The following is a 20,754-nucleotide window of genomic DNA, read 5'->3' on the forward strand; positions in this document are numbered from 1 at the left end:
AAAGATGTTATGATCGAGCCAGTGAAGTGTCAGCAGCGTCCAAATGTTTGTTTTCTTTCAAATATTATTTCTAGAAAGGGAGAAGGCTTTGTGTTTATTTTAAGACAGTTGGTTGTGTGTTTTAAGATGCTCAGCTTCATAAATTTTGATAGCGCTGCAAACCTACATTTTATTTAGAAAACGAACATCAAACGTTTGGTATTGAGGTCACTGGTGTCAAGATGTTCTACTTCAGAAAAGTTGTTACGAAGCCGTTCAAGGGGTGGAAAACCAGATTGCAGAATTCTGTTGAAGTGTCATTCTCTTCATGATTGATTGACTGGACCTCCACAAGAAAAGGGACAGAAGCTGAAAATTTGATAATATTTCCATGATTATTTGCTCCGGTAAAATAAGTTTATGTTAAACTTTGTAAAACAGATTATGGGTAATATATGAACTTTCTGTTTCAAATTATTCCTAGTCAAGATTGCAATTCAGCTGACAAAGTTAGACAACATGTACATGTAAAACATACTTTGTACAGGCTATGTTTGTGAGATGGATGCTAGCTATTTCAACATGATTAGGGGACTTGAACAAGAAACCATTTTAAAGAGATGTAAGTAGCAGAGAATTCATCAAAAGTTACTGCCAATATACTTTCAAAATTGGATTTTGATGACCACCCTTGGTTAGCAGTTGAAACTGTACCACACTGTTATTTCAGTTTATCCTGGTAATGATAGGACCAACACCCTAACAAATTAGCCTCCAGCAGGGTAGCCAACTTAAAATATGCCCCGTTGGATGACCTCACTGAGCTCAGACCACTCTACTGGTCAGTGGGAAAACCTTCAGCCTGATTTCTCACTTTGTGGATTCCCCAAAGCACTGCTGTGCCCAGTATAGTGTGAAGGGCTTTCCAAATTTTGCAACTTCTTGGGAAATTGATAGTGTTACTTGTAACATTATGATATTGCCTGAAGAGATTGGACTACCAGTAAACATAAAGGAAAGTTGAGTAGACTTGGTTTATGGTTACTCTCATAAAAGGATTAATAATTTTTTTACCGGGGTGTGATATTTACACAGCAATTAAACCATATAATCTACTAGATGCGTTTCATGGATACTGATTTTGATTTTGCATCAAAATAAAATTGTGAACTTTGCTCATACTTTTTGCAACTCTTAACTATTTTCATTCCGTATGAAATTTAAATAAAATTCAGGGTTCCAAATATTTTTAGTCAATTTAAAGACTAATAAAGTCACAAATATTAAAATTTATATTTCCATAATCCCCTATTTTAAGCATTCTCAGTAAGTTACATGTATCAGGATGTTTGTAGGATATTTTCAAATCTATTCCTGAAAATAACCATGTTTAATCAGTATTGAATCATAACTTAGGTATTATCATTGCAGTTTTTAATCAACATTCCTCTACCAGTTCGAGTTACAGGGAATAAACCAGTTCAAGTTACAGGGAATATAATTTCAACAAAGTTTAAATAAAAAATTTTTGAATCAACTTGCCATTAATCATTGTCTACATATCATGTATGATTCCTTCACTACCATATTATACTGTTTGCTATTTTCTGGCCCCTCTTCCTCTTCTCTGGTCAAAAGAAAATAAATTTCCATGGAAATATAAATGCAAGTATTCCCAGTGTCGGCATAATTTATAACTGGACATATGGAATGCTTGTTGTGTAGCACACTCCATTTTTACTGTTCACTCTCTTTAGCAGTGTATGAGAAATATGTACCATCACTTTCAGTGAGCAGACCCTGAGGCAAACTTTTTACAATCTTTTGTAATGGATAGCACTGCAGCAAAAAATACCCTATTGACAGCAAGCTGCATTTTTGTGAAAAAGAAACAATAAAAGTTCCTGTCTGTCATTGTAGTATATTTTGTTGTCAAAGCTGTGCATCTATTGAATAAGTATTGTATTTTAGACACAACAACAAAAATCAATAACTTGTATCCTAAGATGGTGTTCCCTGACTGTTGAAAAAAATTTGACTGTTCTTGTCTAAACAGGAGACAGTCGATGGGATCTGCTGGTACCATTACTATGCTAGACTTTCAATAACTGGGTTTCATTCTCCTCGTAATGTACTGAGCTCTTTTTTTTGCCTTCTTGCTGTTGAAAGATATGCATGGTATATTTTGTGTGAAAGATAGGGAGAGGGGAGCACCCCCAGAAACAACTTGTTTGTCCTGAAGTCAAGGTTGGTAAAGTCTTGAATGGTGTCTTTCAGCATGTTTGAAATCAACTCTGAGTGAGCAAGCAAGAATCATTACGTATGCAAGGCACACTCACATATGTACATGTGCATTGTAAAAATACGTCTCACAAAGCAACATATCCAGATTGCATGAAAATGTAAAAACAGAGACAGATACTTTGCTGAAAATTTGTCAGCAAGTTTTACTTGTGATGGAGATAGTCATAATTTCTCAACAGTGGATGTATCTGTGAACTATGCATTGATAAGTGCCTTTTGTAACCAGCAAGGCAGACAGCAGCAGATCACGTAAATATTTACCACCGAATTTGAATAATTCGGCTGAATTTTGAGCAGTCATGAACAGATTGTCCAGATGACCTCAATAGATACATTAGTTCAGCTCTGTAGAATTTAGCAAACATTGCATGATCCCATTTTGGCTTGCAACATTCACCTGTAGTCAGCACTTGCCGCCTCATTTGGTACAGACAGAAATCAGTCACCATTTTCCACCGCCCTAGGGGGTATGGATCAAAGGTAATTTTCACTACACACACACATAAAGAAAACACGTTGCGGAGGTGTAACAACACTCACATCATTCGTTGACTGTTGATGAGGCGATATACTCACCAGGTCTGAAGTCGTAGCAAAGAAATTCCTGGACTGCCCTGGTGTAATAGAGAGTTTTAGGAACCATTGCCAAAACTTGCGCTGCTTTTTTACAAGACAAAATGGGGTTGTGGAACCAGGTATGTTATTTCTGAAAGCACGTCTAGATGCATCTCTGAAGAAGAGGCGAAGTGTTTGCATACTTCTCAGTGTTCAGTTTTGCTTTTCTTTTTTCGGTCGGTCGGTCTGAGTGTATTCCTTTCAACAGTCAGGTCATGCCCCTACGGTGGCCATAAGTACATGGTTGAAATGAAGTGAGAATTGACCTGTCATTGAGAAATTCTGGTACCGCAGAAATTAAAAAGGTGCCAGTTAAATTTGCAAGGGTGGGACTCTGTGTTATATTGTTTTTTTGATGAGAATGGAATGAGTAGAAATAATGACTATACCCTTTGAAGTGGTATCTATGCTATGTTGTTGTGTTTCATGTTCAAGCTGTAAACATCTCAAACAGGTATTTGTGTATTTGTGTGACTCTGTTGTTATCTGTTCTTGCTGGCCAAGAATAGGCAGGCTTAACAGAATGTGCTATAATGCTGCATGCCAGTTGTTCAATTGGCTCGTGAGATTTTATGATTTTCATGCTGTGTTTTCTCCATTGTTGATGTACGCTGAGGAGGTTTACAAAGGCAGACTCCATAAAACTCCGCTTTCAGACAAATTACGGAGCTCCATTATCATGAGAATACCCAGCGCGAGCGGTCAACCTTCATAAAAAAACATCCAGTTGTTCATCGTCAATTAATTTTCTGTCTCTCCGAATGGCTCGTCCGACTAATCAATACTCTGCCGAGTTTGCAACTCAGTGATTGCTTGTTAAGTGTTTTACAAGATGAAGTTACTGCTAAAGGCTAATAACAATAGCCTGGTGGACTACAAAGTGTGTGTTTTGGTATTATTTTATGAATAATGTCAATAAACCATTCATGGCTGGAGTTAATCAAGAGTCCAGAGTTCATCTGAACTGACTTTGTATTCCGGCAACCATTAGCGTTGTAAATATTTTTCAAGCATTTTTGAAGTTGTGTGTAAATATGTGTACCTAGGTGGTTTACAGGCTATCCAGATGGTCTAGTCATTAAGTATATATCTTTACACTAATTCAACATGATCTTTTAGTGTCAAAAGTTGTTAATAGTAACACCTCTAAAGAGCTTGGCAATATCAAAATTAAGAATGCTTTATGCATAATTTATCAGGAATGATTACTTACTGGCACTGTTAATTGCTTCCCAGGAGTGTTCCGAACCCTAAATATTAATTTCTCAGAATCTAATTAATAGTTAATAATATCATCTCCAGTTTGAATAATCATGAAATACTTAGAGATTTATGATGTTTGTTCACTAAAAACAGTCATATGGTGGAGATTGAAATATTTGTGGGGTGGCAAATAGCAAAAGTGTCTCAGTCTAATATACCAATAATTCACCACAATTTTATTACATGGTTCTTACACCTGCAAGAAGTGTACTGAATGTTTTTGAATGTTCAGGAGGAAAATGTGACCAAGTGTTATTCTCATGTACAGGTATGGCAGGGGTTGATTCATGTCTGACAGTTGTTCTGTGAATACGTTCTTGTGCACAATGAATTCATACTTACTTGCTATGCCGCCCCTTCAGGAAGCAGTGCAAGTAAGTAATGCAGTGAGTGACATAAATGTTTCTCTGAGGAAACATTTGTCATGAAAGGTTTGTTGTTGCCCTGAAGGGAACTTGGCAGCTCTTTGAAAAATATGGTTTTGAGGTTCCTATTGTATGGAAGAAAGTGAGACACAAATTGGTGGCGTCATAACATTGTGTTTTGTGAATGGGGCAGCTTACTTGAGATTCTGGTAGGTGTTTCAGATGTGTGGAGATATAGTGTGGAAACATGTTACCGAGGTCAATACTTTGATCTTTCGTTTCAGCAGTTCTTTTTATGTTAGTCATTTGACACACTGGTGAGTTGTTATTCTGTGGTCATTTCAGGTCAGAATTCACATGTTCAAAAGGCCCTGCTGTTTTTGTTTTTACTTTATCAAAAAAAACCCACCTGAAACATGAGAAAACACTTTTTGACCGCTTTGTTCTCCACAAAAAAGAATTGGGCGCTCCGTTGTGGCAACGTTAGTCACTCGATGATAAGTGACTCCAATAGAAGTGAAATGTGTTTCAACATCTCAGTCTGTATCATCAATATGAACTGGCCAGTCAAAGAGAACAAAAGGCTGGAAGCAGACCGTGCTATGACCTACCTGGTCGTGCTATTCGCCGTCACTTCTCCGTGTGCAATATGTGACAAGAATAACAAAACGCTGGTGAAATTCAAGCGAAAGGGAAACACAGATTCTGAAGACTTTCTACTTTAAGCCAGGGAGGAACATGATACATATAGATCACCTGATTGTACAACACCCACGTCTTACTGTAACTCAGTGTGTCTCTGTTTTTTGTGAGTGGCTAGGCATCTCTTTCAGTAACTGAGTGTGTTACTGTTTTCTGTGACTGGCCAGGCATCTCTCTCTGTGTCTGAGACAGTCTGCATTTCTCATTGACAATTTGCTGTTGGCAACTGATTGGTTTTCAGTTTCTAATTTACGGATTTTGAAATTGCACTTTTATTTGTTAATAAGTGAATGCTGTCCTTGAGCTTCCAATGTGATTAACTCCACAGCCTCTTGAAACGTAGATACGACTTCATTATTTTCAACAGAGTGATTTAACAACGTACAGGGCTTGTTGATAAGTTCAAGGGTCAATCACACAAAGGGAAATATTCTCAGACTTCATAGCAGTAGACTGCGTGCTCAGTGTTTCTAGAACCAGCTAATCTGACCGTAGACCCTTGAAGAGGTCTGTGGTCAGATTTGTAGATGCAATTATTTTGCCAACCACTCGCAAAGTAGAAATGGCAAACATTTAGAAAGGTCTCTCAAAACAAGCAAACAGGTTGTGGATCAATACAATGTTACAGCAATAAGACTTTTTTAACATAATGCTGTCACTAACAAATCCTTTGTATTACCATTCTGCTGCATAACTTCATTGTTTCAAATATTCATGGATAAACCATGTCCACAAATAGAATTTAAAGAGGTAGAAATGAATACAATTAATGTTTGTCTTCTCAACTCTGTCATTGTACTAATCATTTGTGACTGAAGTTGATATCAGTTTGCCATATGCTATAAGAGTAACTAAATTGAAGTCATTTCTGTTTTTTCTGCAGAAATCCATCTCATGTGACATCCTCCCGCTAGCTTTGGGGAGCGCTCCGGTACCATGGCAGTGTGCAGCAGCAGAGGGTTCACTGGGGCCACGCATCTAAATGGTTACAACTCCGCAAAGTACCGTCCGTCACACGAGTCGCCGCTATCAAGCACCATGGGAAGCGTAAGCAGTTTACTGAACGACAGCGGGTACAGGGGCAGTGGCTCCTACCAAAGTGGTGTTGGGGATACTTCGGTTAATAAGGAAGGCCCTGTCTACGAGGATGTAGATGTTGGACCCCCTCAAATAACTCCCATCAGTGGAAAACTTGAAAAGGTATGTATAGACTACTAGTATTTATCCAAGCTAAACTGTCATAATTATTTAATTGAAAGATTTTTCTTATTTTCATCAGAAACATATTTAGTTATTGGTTTTGAATAATATTGATAATGTCATTCTTTTTCTCCGTAGAGATTTTTCTTTTATATTGAATTTCACCAAATTTTCAATAAAATTGCAGACAAAAACTACCATGCACAAGGTCCTTAACTTGGTGAAAAAGGATTAATGGTTCATGCAAACTACTCACATACTATATCTGTCAGCTGTTACAAGAACATATTTACGCTGTTAAACAGTGTTAAATTATTAAATGTTGATGTTACTTTTCATGATCTTCTCTCATCACTCTTCTACAATATTTCCAAACAGTCAAAGTGCAAATTTTTCAACTCACAAGGGTTTATACTATTACTATGTTAAAGGTCATGTTTTATTCATTACTGTAAAATATAATATGATATGCAATGTCTTAATTGATCAACCATTTTTCTCAGGTAATAAATTTCCAAGAGGTAATGACCAAATGTGATGTCATCAAATTATTAGCAAGTGAATGTAATTATCACATAGATAAGATTTCTTTAATGTGGTGTTCAGAACCAATTTCCGTATAGCTATAAAGATGTAAATTATTGAAGATGTTCAAAAATTTATCAGATGCATTTGCTGATTGATAGTAGACATATGAAGGACAGTTTTCAAGTGTAGCTGTCAATGTTCTGTACATTTTCACCCCTGGTATACCACAAATTGTGTGGTTTCCGTGTAATTAGGATATAGGACGACAACAAAAAGAAACACATTCCTTCTGATAATATAGCCTGGCTTTGCAAGGTATTAATCCGCACTCCGACATTTCACGACTTGTCAACATCAATTATAGTGCAGTTTGGGGTTACGTGCTGGCACGCTGCGGTGGCGAATGTTTTAAACCCACTCCACAATGTGATGATCAGAGGTCAAAATTTGTGAAAGGATGTGTTTAACAAAACCTGGCTTCTCAGATTGTAGTGCGTAAGATGAATGCACCTCTAGTTGTCTGGAGTTTTGGACACGCTTGCTCATTTCTATATCGGCGACAGAACTTGTTGTTGAAATCAGACTTGTAAAGTGGCCTTTGCATCGACTCTAGAATGAAATCAATTATAGGATTATCACCATGTTGGCATGGTGAGGGCAAAATAGATCAGTCAGCCATGTGTTACCGACACTTGCCATTCACGTTTATTTCAAAAAAAATCATTCTGTAATCTTCTTTGAACATGACAACATGCGCCTAGACTAGTCTTTTAATTGAATTAGTGAACACGATCTGTGTGTAACCTGTTGACCCAGTATGAGACGCATAGTTGACTCTGTCTGAATAGAAGTTCCCCAGCCTCTGAACCATTGCAGAGGTACCTAGGTACATTGTCGATCAACTCAGTATGGTGGTCTTTCAAGAATTTCTTTTTGATTTGTTGAAAAATATGAAGTCAAGTAGTGCTAAAATGAAGTCTGCCAAATTGTGAAAGAACAAGATCAAAAGCTTTGAAATTAAAAGTTAGGAAATATCGTGGGACAAAAACCCTAAACAAGTGTATTGACAGGTATTAAGAATTCCAATCATTTCATTTGGATTTCAAATTTAACACTAGGACACATCTTCTTTAGTTTTCAGTGTGATTTTTTACTCATTTTCAGGAATTATGAAATACTTCCGTACATGTATTTGAAGCATGGAATAATTCCACTTTGTGAGTGGCTCGGCATTGCTCTCACGGAATGCTTACTGAACCCTTCAAGTCAATTTTTGTCACCATTATAAAATATACCTAAGTCAATTTTTGTTACATTTTTGCCAAAATTTTGCCAAAAATCTGTGGCCAATGAAATGTTGAGTTCATTTGGTCCAAAATTATTACCAAAATGACAGAAAAGTACATAAAAAATTGGTGAAATGTTGCACTAAAATTTTGATGGGGAAGAATACAGCACTCAAAGGGTTAAAAGTAATCTTCACAAAACAGGCCAAAATTTGCATCAACAGTATGATGGAAATATAATGTATTGAGACAGACATAAATAACAATATTCCCTGTCATTCTGATAAAAAAAATGGAGGATGTAAATTAAAATTTCCATATCATGTCTCTAGGTACATATAAAATATTGAATGTTAATCACTTGGTAAATAGATGACAGCTGAACCATTCACATTTGCCAATTGCTGCAATCCGTTACCAGCAGCGGAAATAAAAAAATGTGGTCTCATTGGGTTTCTCCTTAACTCTAGAGGGCTTTCCATTGTGCTGAGCAAATAAAGTTGGAGTGTGCTCAGGGCTGAATTGGACAAGTAATTACAAGATTTATGCCCCGTTTTAATTGAGTGCTGCATGAAAGCCCTTGATAAAGCTCTGCCAAGTGGCATGAAACCTTAATCTCTGATAATACAGTGTTTCATTTTGTGTTTGCTTTATCTTTTGAGTGGTTCGGTTGCAAGGCAATAAAAGATTTGATAATAGCTGGGCTGGAAGTGGAAGCAGGTGAAATCCAAAGGTTGAGATGTACATATGAAAATAAATCATACAAGGTCTGTTTATTTTGGATCTGTTGTGTCTTTATGTAGTCAGTCTGTATGGCTAAGAATGAAGGCCTGAAGAGCATTAACTTTTCAAAATTTTAAAGGAATTCTAGTACTTCTTTGTGTGGGAGAACATTCACAGTTCTGTCCTATCTTGTAGAAAATACTGAGATGTATGTTTAATCGATCTAAATGTTAAATGTGTCAAGGATAAATGAAAAGTGTTCTTTGTCAGGAAATTGTCACATTGGCTGCATTATGTCTTGATAAAAATTGTCTTGTGTGATTTTGATTTGTAAATGTTAATTCGATGTTTCAGTATTCTATATGAGCCTCCTGATTAACACTTGTGTTGATAGAAATGTGACTGTAAATGCAATTTCCTTTGGTTTGTGAGTAAAAATTGAGGTGTGTGAAAAGATGTAATTCTGTGAGTGATGATTTCTGACCAGAAATGTATATTGATGGGTTCAAAATTCAAGATGGAAGTTTTTCTGAATAGTGGGGAACTCTGAAGAGCTGAATTAAAAAAATTAAAACAAACTAACTGCTCATGTGCTGAAAATTCTCATTCCTATTTCAACGTGATGTATCTGTAAATACCTGTAGCCTAAAGCAAATCATACCATTGCCAGCTATGGTGAAAGGTCAGTGTATAGTCCCTCAGAGCAATATTTAGTGTACCATGGCAAATAACAGCCTGCTGTGGTTGCCATGAAATGACCCAACAAACATGAGAGTGATGGGCTTGTGTTAAAATTTTTCAGGGAGCACAGTAGTGTTTGTCTTTGACTCCTTCATTGAAAGCAAATCTTTGTGAATTAATGAAATTAATCATATTGAGGTATGATTAACATTATGAACATATTTATTATGCATGAAGCAGTCATGGTGCGTTAGTGACTTCAATTGATCCAAGTTGCTTTGAGGGGTTTTCTATTCAAAGAAAATATGATACTTGAGAAAATAAAAGTCAATCAATCACCTGATCAAGTGGAGTATGGCTAGTGTTTAAGAAAGGAAAACTTAATTAGGGAATTGTGCAAGTCACGAAATGTCGGTCAACAATATTTGTGAATATCATCAAATGTTAATTGCTTTCATCATGGCACTTCCTCAGTTATGGCAGCTTCGTGAAAGCACCCAAGATATGTAATGTTTGTTCTTTCATAATTACTGGGACCATTTGTGACCTGGTACGTCTGCAGGCAAAGTACAAAAACAAAACATGGCATGAACGTTTGCATCTGCGATAAAGCGACCCAGACATATGAGGAATGAAAGAATTATGTGTAAAAGTAGCTATATCAAATATGAATCATTTTTTACATGCCCACAAATTATTAACAGCTGCTCAAGGGACTGACACAAAGATAAATAATTTATGTCGATGTAATGAGAAAAATACAGCGTTACAAGCCTTCAGGCTGTAATGTTGCTTTGTACATGTATTAAGTGTACTAGAAAGTGCTTCATGAAAAGGACAACTTTAATCAGGTTGATGAAAATGAAAGGATTCTGACCATTATCACAGTATCCGGTAATGTTTAAAGAAAAAAAAATTTTCTCATTAGCTTGTGTGCTGCGTTATTTGTAGTGAAATTAGAATATCCTTTTATTTTTCAGGAAACGTGTTCAGTAAAAGGTTTGCTTTAAGGTTTTGCGATCTCTAACAGAATTGACAAATTGTAGTCTTTGATGTTTTTATCAGAGCAAATGAGGTAGAACTGTGTCAAAGAGAAAGTTGTAAAAGGATAGAAAATCAATACATTCACGCCACTGTGTTAGTTGTTATATTCCTAAAGTGCTGCTTTGGAAGGAAAAATACCAAATCACCATTCACTGAGAAAAATTCATCTTAGAGCTGTTTACATTTCTTTGTTTCCTAGGGCACACTTTTCTGATTAAGTTTATTGATTTCTTTTGTTTGTAATTATGCAACAGTAAGTAGAGTACCTTGATGTTTTGACACAGTTTGACAGATGGAAACAAACAAGAGCATACGACCTACTTATCCACTTAGCGAGCCGATAGGCTCCTCTGTTGCAAAATTGGAATTTGCATATCATTTGCATGTCAATGGGTGACCACATTATGCGTTGGTGAGATTATTGTGATATTTGAAATATAAGCAGCATTGTCTGATAGAGGCCATCTGTGCACAGGCATAGTTACATGTGCAGGGGGAATTGATAGTGTAAGCTGCCAGTTGACGACATGACATGCTGTTCTGTTTTATCACTCGCAGAATAAAGAGAAAAGGCTCATCAAGCCGATTGCAGTCAGGCCAATAACACCAACCAGGCGAGGGCCGGCAACTCCGCCCACCAAGAGAGGACCTGCTACTCCCGATAACATCGCCGGCCTGCCTCGGGTTCCAGATGTAGTTTCGGGAGCAGAGAACTACAGGGATAACATTTCACCGGGAGGAACCAGCTACGCACCTGCACGCTCTCACTTAGGAGGAACTCACTATGCTCCGGGGCTGCCGTACCCGATCAAGTCGCAATCACTGCAGGACATCAAGTATTTGAACTTTGGCAAGAGGACCAGCATCTCCTCCGTGAACCAGCTGGCCGAGTTGAAACCCTCACTGAGGAGGGCTCCGTTCTCCCAGTCTCTGAACCAACTCAACTTCAACCAGAATCAGTATAACTCCCAGCTGAATGGTCACAAAGGGCTGGACTACCGGCGAGTCAGTCGCACCAGCCAGTCTAGCCACAACTCGGACTATAGCAGACAGCCACCACCGCTACCCCCACCACCAGTGCCAATGCAGGACCCACGCCGGTACAGCAATTCCAGCCTTGCTTCAAGCCAGGCAATGGATTACAGAGCCGGCACCCAGTATGAGGATTCCTCCTCTCATGTTTCCTCACATCTGTCCTCCGGTGTCGTCATGGAAGAGGAAGAAGTGGAGTCTGTGTACGACCTGAAACAAAAAATTCAGGTGAATAGAAAACCTTCTAAACTTCCCCTTTCTGTTGTTTCCTTTCACTGATAAACAACATGTTTTGCTTTTGTGAGGAAACAATAGACTATTTTCTTTTATTACATCCAAGAGAAATATATTACAGGTTTTGCTTTTCTGTGTTAAATATAGCTGTACCTTTATTGTTGAGCACGGCTCAAAGTACCCACTTTCATACCATTTTTATCAACAATAAAATTAGAAGTTGACTGACAAGATATAAACCTTGAAAATATTAGTCATGTTATGAAATTTACATGCTTCAAGGCATAGGATATTCAGTTCCGTGTTTGTAACGTGGGAACAATATTGCTACGACTGTGTGTACATATTTATCTAAAATAAGAGTCTCGTAAATTTTATCTAATGGTAAGCCACTTGAACAGTCTTCCACTGTCTGAGTGGAGACTCCCAGATGTCTGATAGCTAATCCCAAATATTCCCTCAATTTCCAATTAAAATACAAATATTTGGCCTTGAGTGTATGGGGATGAGATTTGGGAGAGCAGTTTGACACAGTTTCTATTTTAATTCCGTGACTGAAAGTAACAACATAAAAGTAATAAATAGCAACAGTTTTTATGACTGTCTCTCCCGTATATCCCCCACTGAAGACATATTGTCTGGTTTGAGATTATAGTTCAGTAGCATTTTACATGTTTATGCCCAAATAGAGTTTTGCCACTTAACTTTCTGGAGCGTTTATGTCTTGAATAACTTGCACATCTGTTCGTTGTATCTCTTTACATGACAAGACAAGATTGTACACTCATTTCGTCCAACACTTTTGGTTAGTCGTCAACATACCTCTGGTGATGAGACAATATTCTCAACATCCGCTGGTATTCGGTAGGCCGACTAGGGTTACATAGTGACATTGGTTTGAACTTTTGGAGAGAGGAGAGACTTCTGCTGCTCTATCTGCCTGAGGGCTCCAATTTCAAATATCAGGCGTGCAGTTTATCCTTTACATTGACTCGTATCGTAATTTGAAAAACGGATTTGGGGAGGGAGAGGTGTTTTTTGTTGTCACACTATGTGTCTGGCAAGTTTTTTGTCATAATCAGACCGTGCAATCAAGTTGTGCTGAAGTCATAACATGGAATAAAACAGCTGTAGGCTATATCTGGATAAGAAAACATCAGAAGACAATATCTGGCCAAACACATGTCACCACAGGGTACACTGGCTTGTTGTTTATTTGTGTTTGTTTGTGTGTATGTTTGTGTTTGTTTATTTGTTATTTTTAATAAAATAACAGCGAAAAGCTGTTTTGTTAATATTTGTCAATAAAGAGCAGTTTATTTGTTTGTTTATTTATTTGTTTGTTTGTTTGTTGATACGTATTTCCGATGGTTAGGGTTAGGGTTAGGCTTAAGTTAGGGTTAGGGTTAGGGTTAGGGTTAGGGTTAATAGGCTTATTCACTCCCTCTATATATTGAGATCAATATATAGAGGGAGTGAATAAGCCTAACCCTAACCCTAACCCTAACTTAAGCCTAACCCTAACCCTAACCCTAACCCTAACTTAAGCCTAACCCTAACCCTAACCATCGGAAATACGTATCAACAAACAAACAAATAAATAAATAAACAAACAAGTAAACTGCTCTTTATTGACAAATATTAACAAAACAGCTTTTCGCTGTTATTTTATTAAAAATAACAAATAAACAAACACAAACATACACACAAACAAACAAACAAACAAACACAAATAAACAACAAGCCAGTGTACCCTGTGATGTCACATGCAGACAGATGGGCAACACTGGAGCGATTTCAAAGTCTTGGTCAAACTGACATCAGCATACTATAAGAATGAAAAATAGAACAACCAATAAATCATTTAAAATTCACAAGCATCTCCAAGGACATTTATGAAATATCATTACCTCATATTGTAGAGAAGTATAGGACACAAATTTTTCCAAATCAAGCTTTTGGGCTTTTATTGTTATATAGAATTCTGTTCTAACAGCTTAATATGTTGTACATTTTGTAGCAACTAGCACAATGGGGAATTGATGCAAGCAAAAAAAAATACAATTCTGCTGAAAAATGAATCGGCTTCACTCCTGTGGTGGGGCATCTTCCATCTGGTGTTGATTTATAATACTTTCGATTGAACCTCATCAACTCACCACGTGGAATATTATTGAAACCAGCCCTTGTCTGGTGATTTTTCACCGTGGTTGACATGTAATGTTTTCTCTTCTGTGGTTGCTGTGGCTTGCCACTGCTCGCACCCTAGACCACACATATCCACTTGCCATGGTGGGGAGACAGAGGTTTGATATGATATTTTGAACCCAAGTGATGAAAGTTAAATGAGATTTTCTCCCTTTTTAATGGTATGCAAATTGCAAAGGATAGGGGCAATTAACTTCTAAGCATGTGTTAATTATGATTGATGATTGTCTGGTCCAAATTATGCATATAGATGATCCAATTATCCTGGAATGGCTATAAAAATCAACAATTTTAATAGTTGGGTGGAGGATTGGGTGGACAGGCTACCTGAAAGTTAACATGTAAATTGATCAAGTGCTTGAACACATGTGCACACAGCCATAGACATAATGAACAAAGGAACAGCTTTCTTTCTTATGTGATTTAATACATAAAGTCTGCTTTCATGGTCCACAGTGTAGTGTGCAAGCATATGTCTTCTCCCTAATGTATAAACGCAACCACTTTAAGGACAAGAATACTCATTGTTACCGTTCAATTAGCCTACAAAAATTGGCATTCATGATTCTGAAACTTCAAGTGAAATGTGTTTGTGTAAAAACCACCCTTTCCACACCATTTACTCCAGTGTGGAAGTTCAGCTTTAACTACAGGAAAGAAGATAGAAATCAGAGCCTGAAAGGGGAGTTTTATCCGTTTGTGCTGTAGCCTCAACATCAGGTGTTCAAAAAGTCTGTTTATGTCTCTTGTTAGAGCACTGTTTGCAATTCCCAAACCAAACAGTTGGAGGAGGCTTGTAAAACTGTCAGAGATGTTGAAAAATCACTCCAACTTTGTTTTCAAACAACAGTTCATTCAACCAGTGCAGGCACCCATTCTCAGACAAACCACAAGGGAGAGTTGAAAAAGTCAGTTTAAAGTTTTGCTCCACCCAGATCAAAAAGTCAAACAAAGATGGAAAAGTTCTTGGTGATATCAAACAAGAAAGCTAAAAAGGGGAAAGAGAGAGTTGCCGATGACATATCTGTCTATCTTGTTTGGGCCGTGCTGCTGAAACCAGTGGGTGAAAAGTCATGTCGGCTTTAGTTTGGGCAGACAAATTAATCCGGTAATGATAATTTTCACACTAAAATATCCAGATTGAGACCATTTTACATGTGGCAAAGGTGAAACCAACAAAAACACTTTCAATTTCAACATAATTTCTGTCGTTTGTGAGGCATGTGTATCTACCTGTCAATTAAACAATAGATGAATAACTCTTTAACCAATGTTGAATCCATAAAATTGTTATCAATAGCTTCTCATATGGTCACATATTTTTATTCTTTGAAGAAGAGTAATAAAATGCTATCTTTAACAAACATGTTGAAGGCTAGGTACATAATACAATAATTATACTTTATCACAAATGGCCTATAGGTTTGATTCTGCTTTAGATGCTTGCTGAATTTCTTTGTCATTGAAACAAGATTTCAGAATTAAAACTTTACAGAAATAACACTTTCAGCCACAGCCAAGAGGAGAGTCCATTAGGTATTTTCAAATTTCATACAGCAATTGCATGTAGTTTCATGCTGAGAGACTGAACGGAGGCTAGTGACACCAAACCATGGCACAGCCATCTATTCATCATCATATCAGATATCAAATAACAGAAATACCTGCCACTCTGTATGTAAGCTGGAGTCTGGCCACAGCCATCTATTCATCATCATATCAGATATCAAATAACAGAAATACCCGCCACTCTGTATGTAAGCTGGAGTCTGGCCAAGATAATTACGAATCATAAAATGATGTATCAATGAGGGGGCCATCACTGGCAAATTAAGAATTTGTTTTCAGTGTTTGTTTTCAAGGAAAAATATTCCAAAAGATATTCTTGTTATTTGGTAGCGTTAAAACCCAATGACAAATGATTGCTTATATTACATCCCTGCTGTGCCTATTCAGGGTGCATTGCCAAATGTGTCAGTTTGTGCATAATCTGATTGTGCTATCTGAACAAAATAGAAAGAAATTGTTGATTTTATCGGATATTTTTACAGGCAAATTCCAATTTTATCTCTTGTAAAATATTTCTATGCTATTCAATAAACCATTAGATCTTGCTGCAAAATAAATCCCATCTTCCGTTCTGTAGAAATTGATTGGCAGCACATATGTTACATTCATTTCACTTTGGAATTAGTTTCCATTACATTGAGGGATTTTCTGGAGACCAGTGTTTTGATTAAATTTAACGTATTGGTAGTGTGTTCTCTTCCCTGTGCTATTCAAGAACCATATTTTTATTTTTCATTGGACATTTCAAATTTCCTCATTTTGACAGGCCGTGTTTTACCGTTGTGGTTTTAGATTCTCCATAAACTGTATAAGTTTGCACTTGAATAGGAGACTATTTCAAAAAGCAATATGGTGCTTTTAAAATTACTAAAACGGCCCTGTAGAGAAGAGAAAGCTGTGCTTATATGAGTGGCATACTATTAGAGAGTTGAATTAACATCAAAGGACAGAAACCAGGGGCTACATAATAACTCAAAATTAAGGTAGTTTGTGGACATAATTACCGTAAAATAATCAGAAATAAAATCATGGATAATTTTATGGTCGTATTCATGCAATTTTGATAAGCAACTTGTAATTAACGTTCTAGGGCTTCCTGAAATATGAGACTATCCTAAATCAAAAGAAAAGTACATTAAAAAATGGCAATAGTTGTTTGAAACTACTCTACCATATATGAAGGAGTTCAACTTTTAACCTGTTGACCCCAATTCCCTTTGCAACGGGTAAACTTTGCTACTGAAAACGATAGGATTGGGTCAACCACAATGGTTAATGGGTTATGTCGATTCTTTTCATTGTAGAGACATATCTCGCTGAAACAGTTTGAAGCAGTATATGTCGAGAACTTTAAACCACAAGACTTGCATTTTGCATTGGAATATTAAATAGACCATACACTGACTTGTTACTTTTACTCAACAATATACTCCACAGGAACAGGAATCCCAGATCGCCTTGCTCAGGCAGACTATGGAACAAAATGAACAGATAATCTTCAAAGTGTACGAGGAGAAACAACAGAACTGGGAGGAGGAAATCGAGGAGATGCGGGAAGAACTCAAAGAAGCTGAAGATAAGATGTACAAGATGGAGCAAAGTCTCAGGAGACAGGTAATAGTTACACCTCCTTTCATCCCCATAAGTACAATGGTATCAACCAGTCTGGTTTTGACTATAGTACCAAAATCACTCTTGTAGGGGAGATTAGCTCAAGACTTGGATAGGCCACGGGACTGGGGCACACCATTGATCTCATCATTGATTGGAGGGTGGTTAGTTCAAACCTGACAGTGCCCACTGAGCAAGGCACTTTTCTTCTTATTACATCTTATGCCCAGGAGTAATGAGTACTTCATCCTGTAATTGATCTTCTGTATGTTTGATGGTGGATGAAATAACATATAATAAATTCATTTAAACAATCGAATGAATCATTTTTCACCCAGCGAAGTTTCCTGTTTCCATTGTCTGCATATTGTCCCCAGCAGAAAATTGAAACAATCTGTATGAAACATACAGTGTATCAAAGACATTTAATATTTTGTATTCATTCTATTTTGATGCTCTCAAGTGCTCAAACCATGCGCTGTGTATATTCAAGAGAAAGTCGGCCAACAGCCTATTTATTTTGTCCCCTGCATGTACAAGTGTAGGAAAGCATGGTTTGATATTCACTACCTCTTTGTGTAAATCTATGAATGAGACTCTGTGAGGAATCAAAAGCTGGATTTCTCTCCTTATGAAATACTGAATAATCACTGGACCTTAGCGTTGGCAGGAAGTGGACACCAAAATACCACTAATCCAAATCCTGACAAAAAGGGCCGATGTATAGAAAGAGACAGTCACAGTAAATGGCATAGTGTTTTCACTACTATGGTATTTAGAACAGACATGTCAAACTATAATTCATCAGGCATATTTCAAAGTAGAAATCTGCTGTGGACATTACATTGTCATGTTGCATTCTAAAATCCTTCCATTATCTCCGAATGAAAATTCCATGTAAAAAAGTAACAAAAAAAAAATCACCATGGAATTTGCCTCCTGTTTTAATGATCATGAGCAAAATTCCATGGCATTCACCAGTCCTGTAGTTGGTATTTAAGCCATTGCTAGTTCAACATCTATGGGACAATACCTGCCCAATTGCTTCAGTCATCTTTAAGAACAGTCCAAGCAAGGGGGATCCGAGACAAACAACTTCTCAAACAAAACGAAAGAGAACCATGTAGCCTTGCATTGATCCCTAGAGCATTGTAACCATGGTAACAGTGGTTCACCCTGTTCTTCAAGTGTTTTCCAAACTAACAGTGACATACTCAAAAGCAGTTGAGATTCTGATTTCCAGTTGATCTGCTTTCACAGAGAGAGGTTTTGCCCCTTTTCCGCTTCTGTCAAACCCAGTGTCAGATTAGGCATGGGCTGTCATCAGCTTTGCAAATTTGTAATTGAAGACCACAGCTTTGTGTTGGTTTGTTAGGAGTCAGGGAGTTGTTAGTTCCACAGGGACATGACATCATAATGGAGTTCCTGCAGTGTGTGTGTATCAGTGCATCAAACATGACAGATTGTTAGCTGTGTTGTCATAGTATTGGGTGATTTGACAATTGGTTGTCATAGAAACAGGATGTTCCCCAGCATCCGTGTAGTACACTCCATAATACCCTACATGCAGCACAGTCTATTAAAGACAAGCTCTGTAAGTGCAAATGGGAGATGGTGATTGTAGAAAGCATTGAGCATGCTCCATCTACTGTTGTACAACGCAGCAACTGCAATGGAGATAGGCATTTTTCATGTGAAATTATGTATCACCATGCACTGATGGATTTTGATAACCAAAGGCAGGTGGCTAATGGAGCTATTTGCAGCTCTCGTCCAACCAATCATGGCTCCATGATGGTAAACAAGTTTGGCCCCAGGATTGCCAGGCTAGCTATCATGTATATTTTTTGTTGTGTTACTTGCAAGCTGAAAATCTGCACCAGAGCACTGTATTGAATACCGATTAACATTAAAACTGTGTCATTATGATTAAAATATTGTCTGGAGGATTCGTGTAAGGATTGTGTTGAATTCCTGTGATAAATAGAATGAAAGAGCCAAAGATTAATTTTGTCAATTGAAAAATCACATTTTGGATAGAAATTGAAAAGTACACTTTTTAAAAGAATCTATAAAGTAGTGATATCTAAGGATTGTGCAGATTAGTGTTAAGTGCATGCCACAGAATCCTAGATTAGACTAAATGTATTGAACCTTGAAGGATGATCACGAACATGGTGCCTGCTGGGTTTCTAGAATTCAGACAGTTTATTGCTAGAGGAGAACTTTCACCCCATAGAACACTCAAGGCTGGGACTAGATTTTGTACATCCTTGACACTGTTGTGTGTCATTTCTAGGCATTTCTGATATGGTGTTCTCTGCATTTATGCGCTCTTGTCTAATTTGGTAACAAAGCTTGTGAAAATGGAAACACAAAGCACAAACCAAACTTAGTATACATACTGGATGTGAACAGCATTTGCACTCCACTCCCAGTGTTTTCCACTCATAGCTTCAACCAACATGATTAATGCACTGTCCCCCAGCACAGCAGCCAAAATCATAATGGCCATAAGTTACCATAGATTACTCCACAAAAAATATGACACCCATTACATTAGGTATTTCCGGTAAAGGTAGTTGTTTTGACGAGAACTCAGGACATATACAAATTTAGGAGTCAGGATTTTTGGAAAACATAACCTTAATTTCCACAGGTCAGCATTTTCTTATCTCGCACATACCCATTTAATTGCAGCTGTATAACGGTTGTCCATTTGTGTGTGTCCGCACTCAGCGACTAAGTCAATACACTCTCAGTGTATTTGTTTGACGTTGTGAGATGAGATTTTCAAAGGGAGAAATTACAGCTTGAGTGATTATTGTTCCTTTCCCTATGAAAAAATATTTTTTCAGTTACAGCAACAGCTGCTGAAAAGATAAAAAAATTATTTCCATAGAGTAATGTTTGTGTCAGCTTTGGAATGGTCACATTCGTTTATTTTGATACTGGGGAAACATATTTCACATTTCACGAAATCCACGTCAGCACTCACATGAACAAAGACTTGCATCTAATACAAAAAATCTTGAAGAATGGTATTGGAGAATTTAATATCTTTCATTCAACATTGACTGCAGCCTTGATGAAATAGTTGTCTGAGAAATTCTTTACCTTCTACATGTCAATGTTTGCCACTTAACAGACCATGTGATTTAATTTTTTGTATGGACCAGTCTATACAGCGTGTTCTGTATATACATAGACTGTCTATGGTTTATAGAACTGATGTTTGTGTAGTTGTTTTGGGTTGACGCCCATCACATCCAGTATTGAGGATTGACACTACTCACTGGGAAACATGAATGTACATCTTGAATCAACATGCTCTGTTATGAAATGCTGTGTGAATAATGTAAATACAAAGCTTCAGAGATTGGAGTCATATAAAATTGTTGAAGTCTACC

The 20,754-nt window shown here is 37.3% G+C and overlaps 1 protein-coding gene across 13 annotated transcripts in view; it reads left to right on the forward strand.

The window, feature by feature from the left end:
• Window positions 1-20,754, forward strand: part of LOC139120203 (leucine zipper putative tumor suppressor 2 homolog) — an 84,412-nt gene that overhangs the window by 57,137 nt on the left and 6,521 nt on the right. For 12 of the 13 annotated variants that reach the window (XM_070684379.1, XM_070684377.1, XM_070684378.1 and 9 more), the window contains 3 exons: window positions 6,112-6,428; window positions 11,249-11,950; window positions 17,171-17,347. In XM_070684379.1, the coding sequence (XP_070540480.1) occupies window positions 6,165-6,428; window positions 11,249-11,950; window positions 17,171-17,347 (1,143 nt within the window). In that variant the 5' untranslated portion in view covers window positions 6,112-6,164. Of the gene's footprint in view, window positions 1-2,780; window positions 2,979-6,111; window positions 6,429-11,248; window positions 11,951-17,170; window positions 17,348-20,754 lie in introns of those variants that run through there. The other variant, XM_070684381.1, reaches the window with a different exon arrangement.

This window comes from Ptychodera flava, chromosome 20, assembly GCF_041260155.1.
Source record: "Ptychodera flava strain L36383 chromosome 20, AS_Pfla_20210202, whole genome shotgun sequence".
In the NCBI taxonomy this organism is placed as follows: domain Eukaryota; kingdom Metazoa; phylum Hemichordata; class Enteropneusta; family Ptychoderidae; genus Ptychodera; species Ptychodera flava.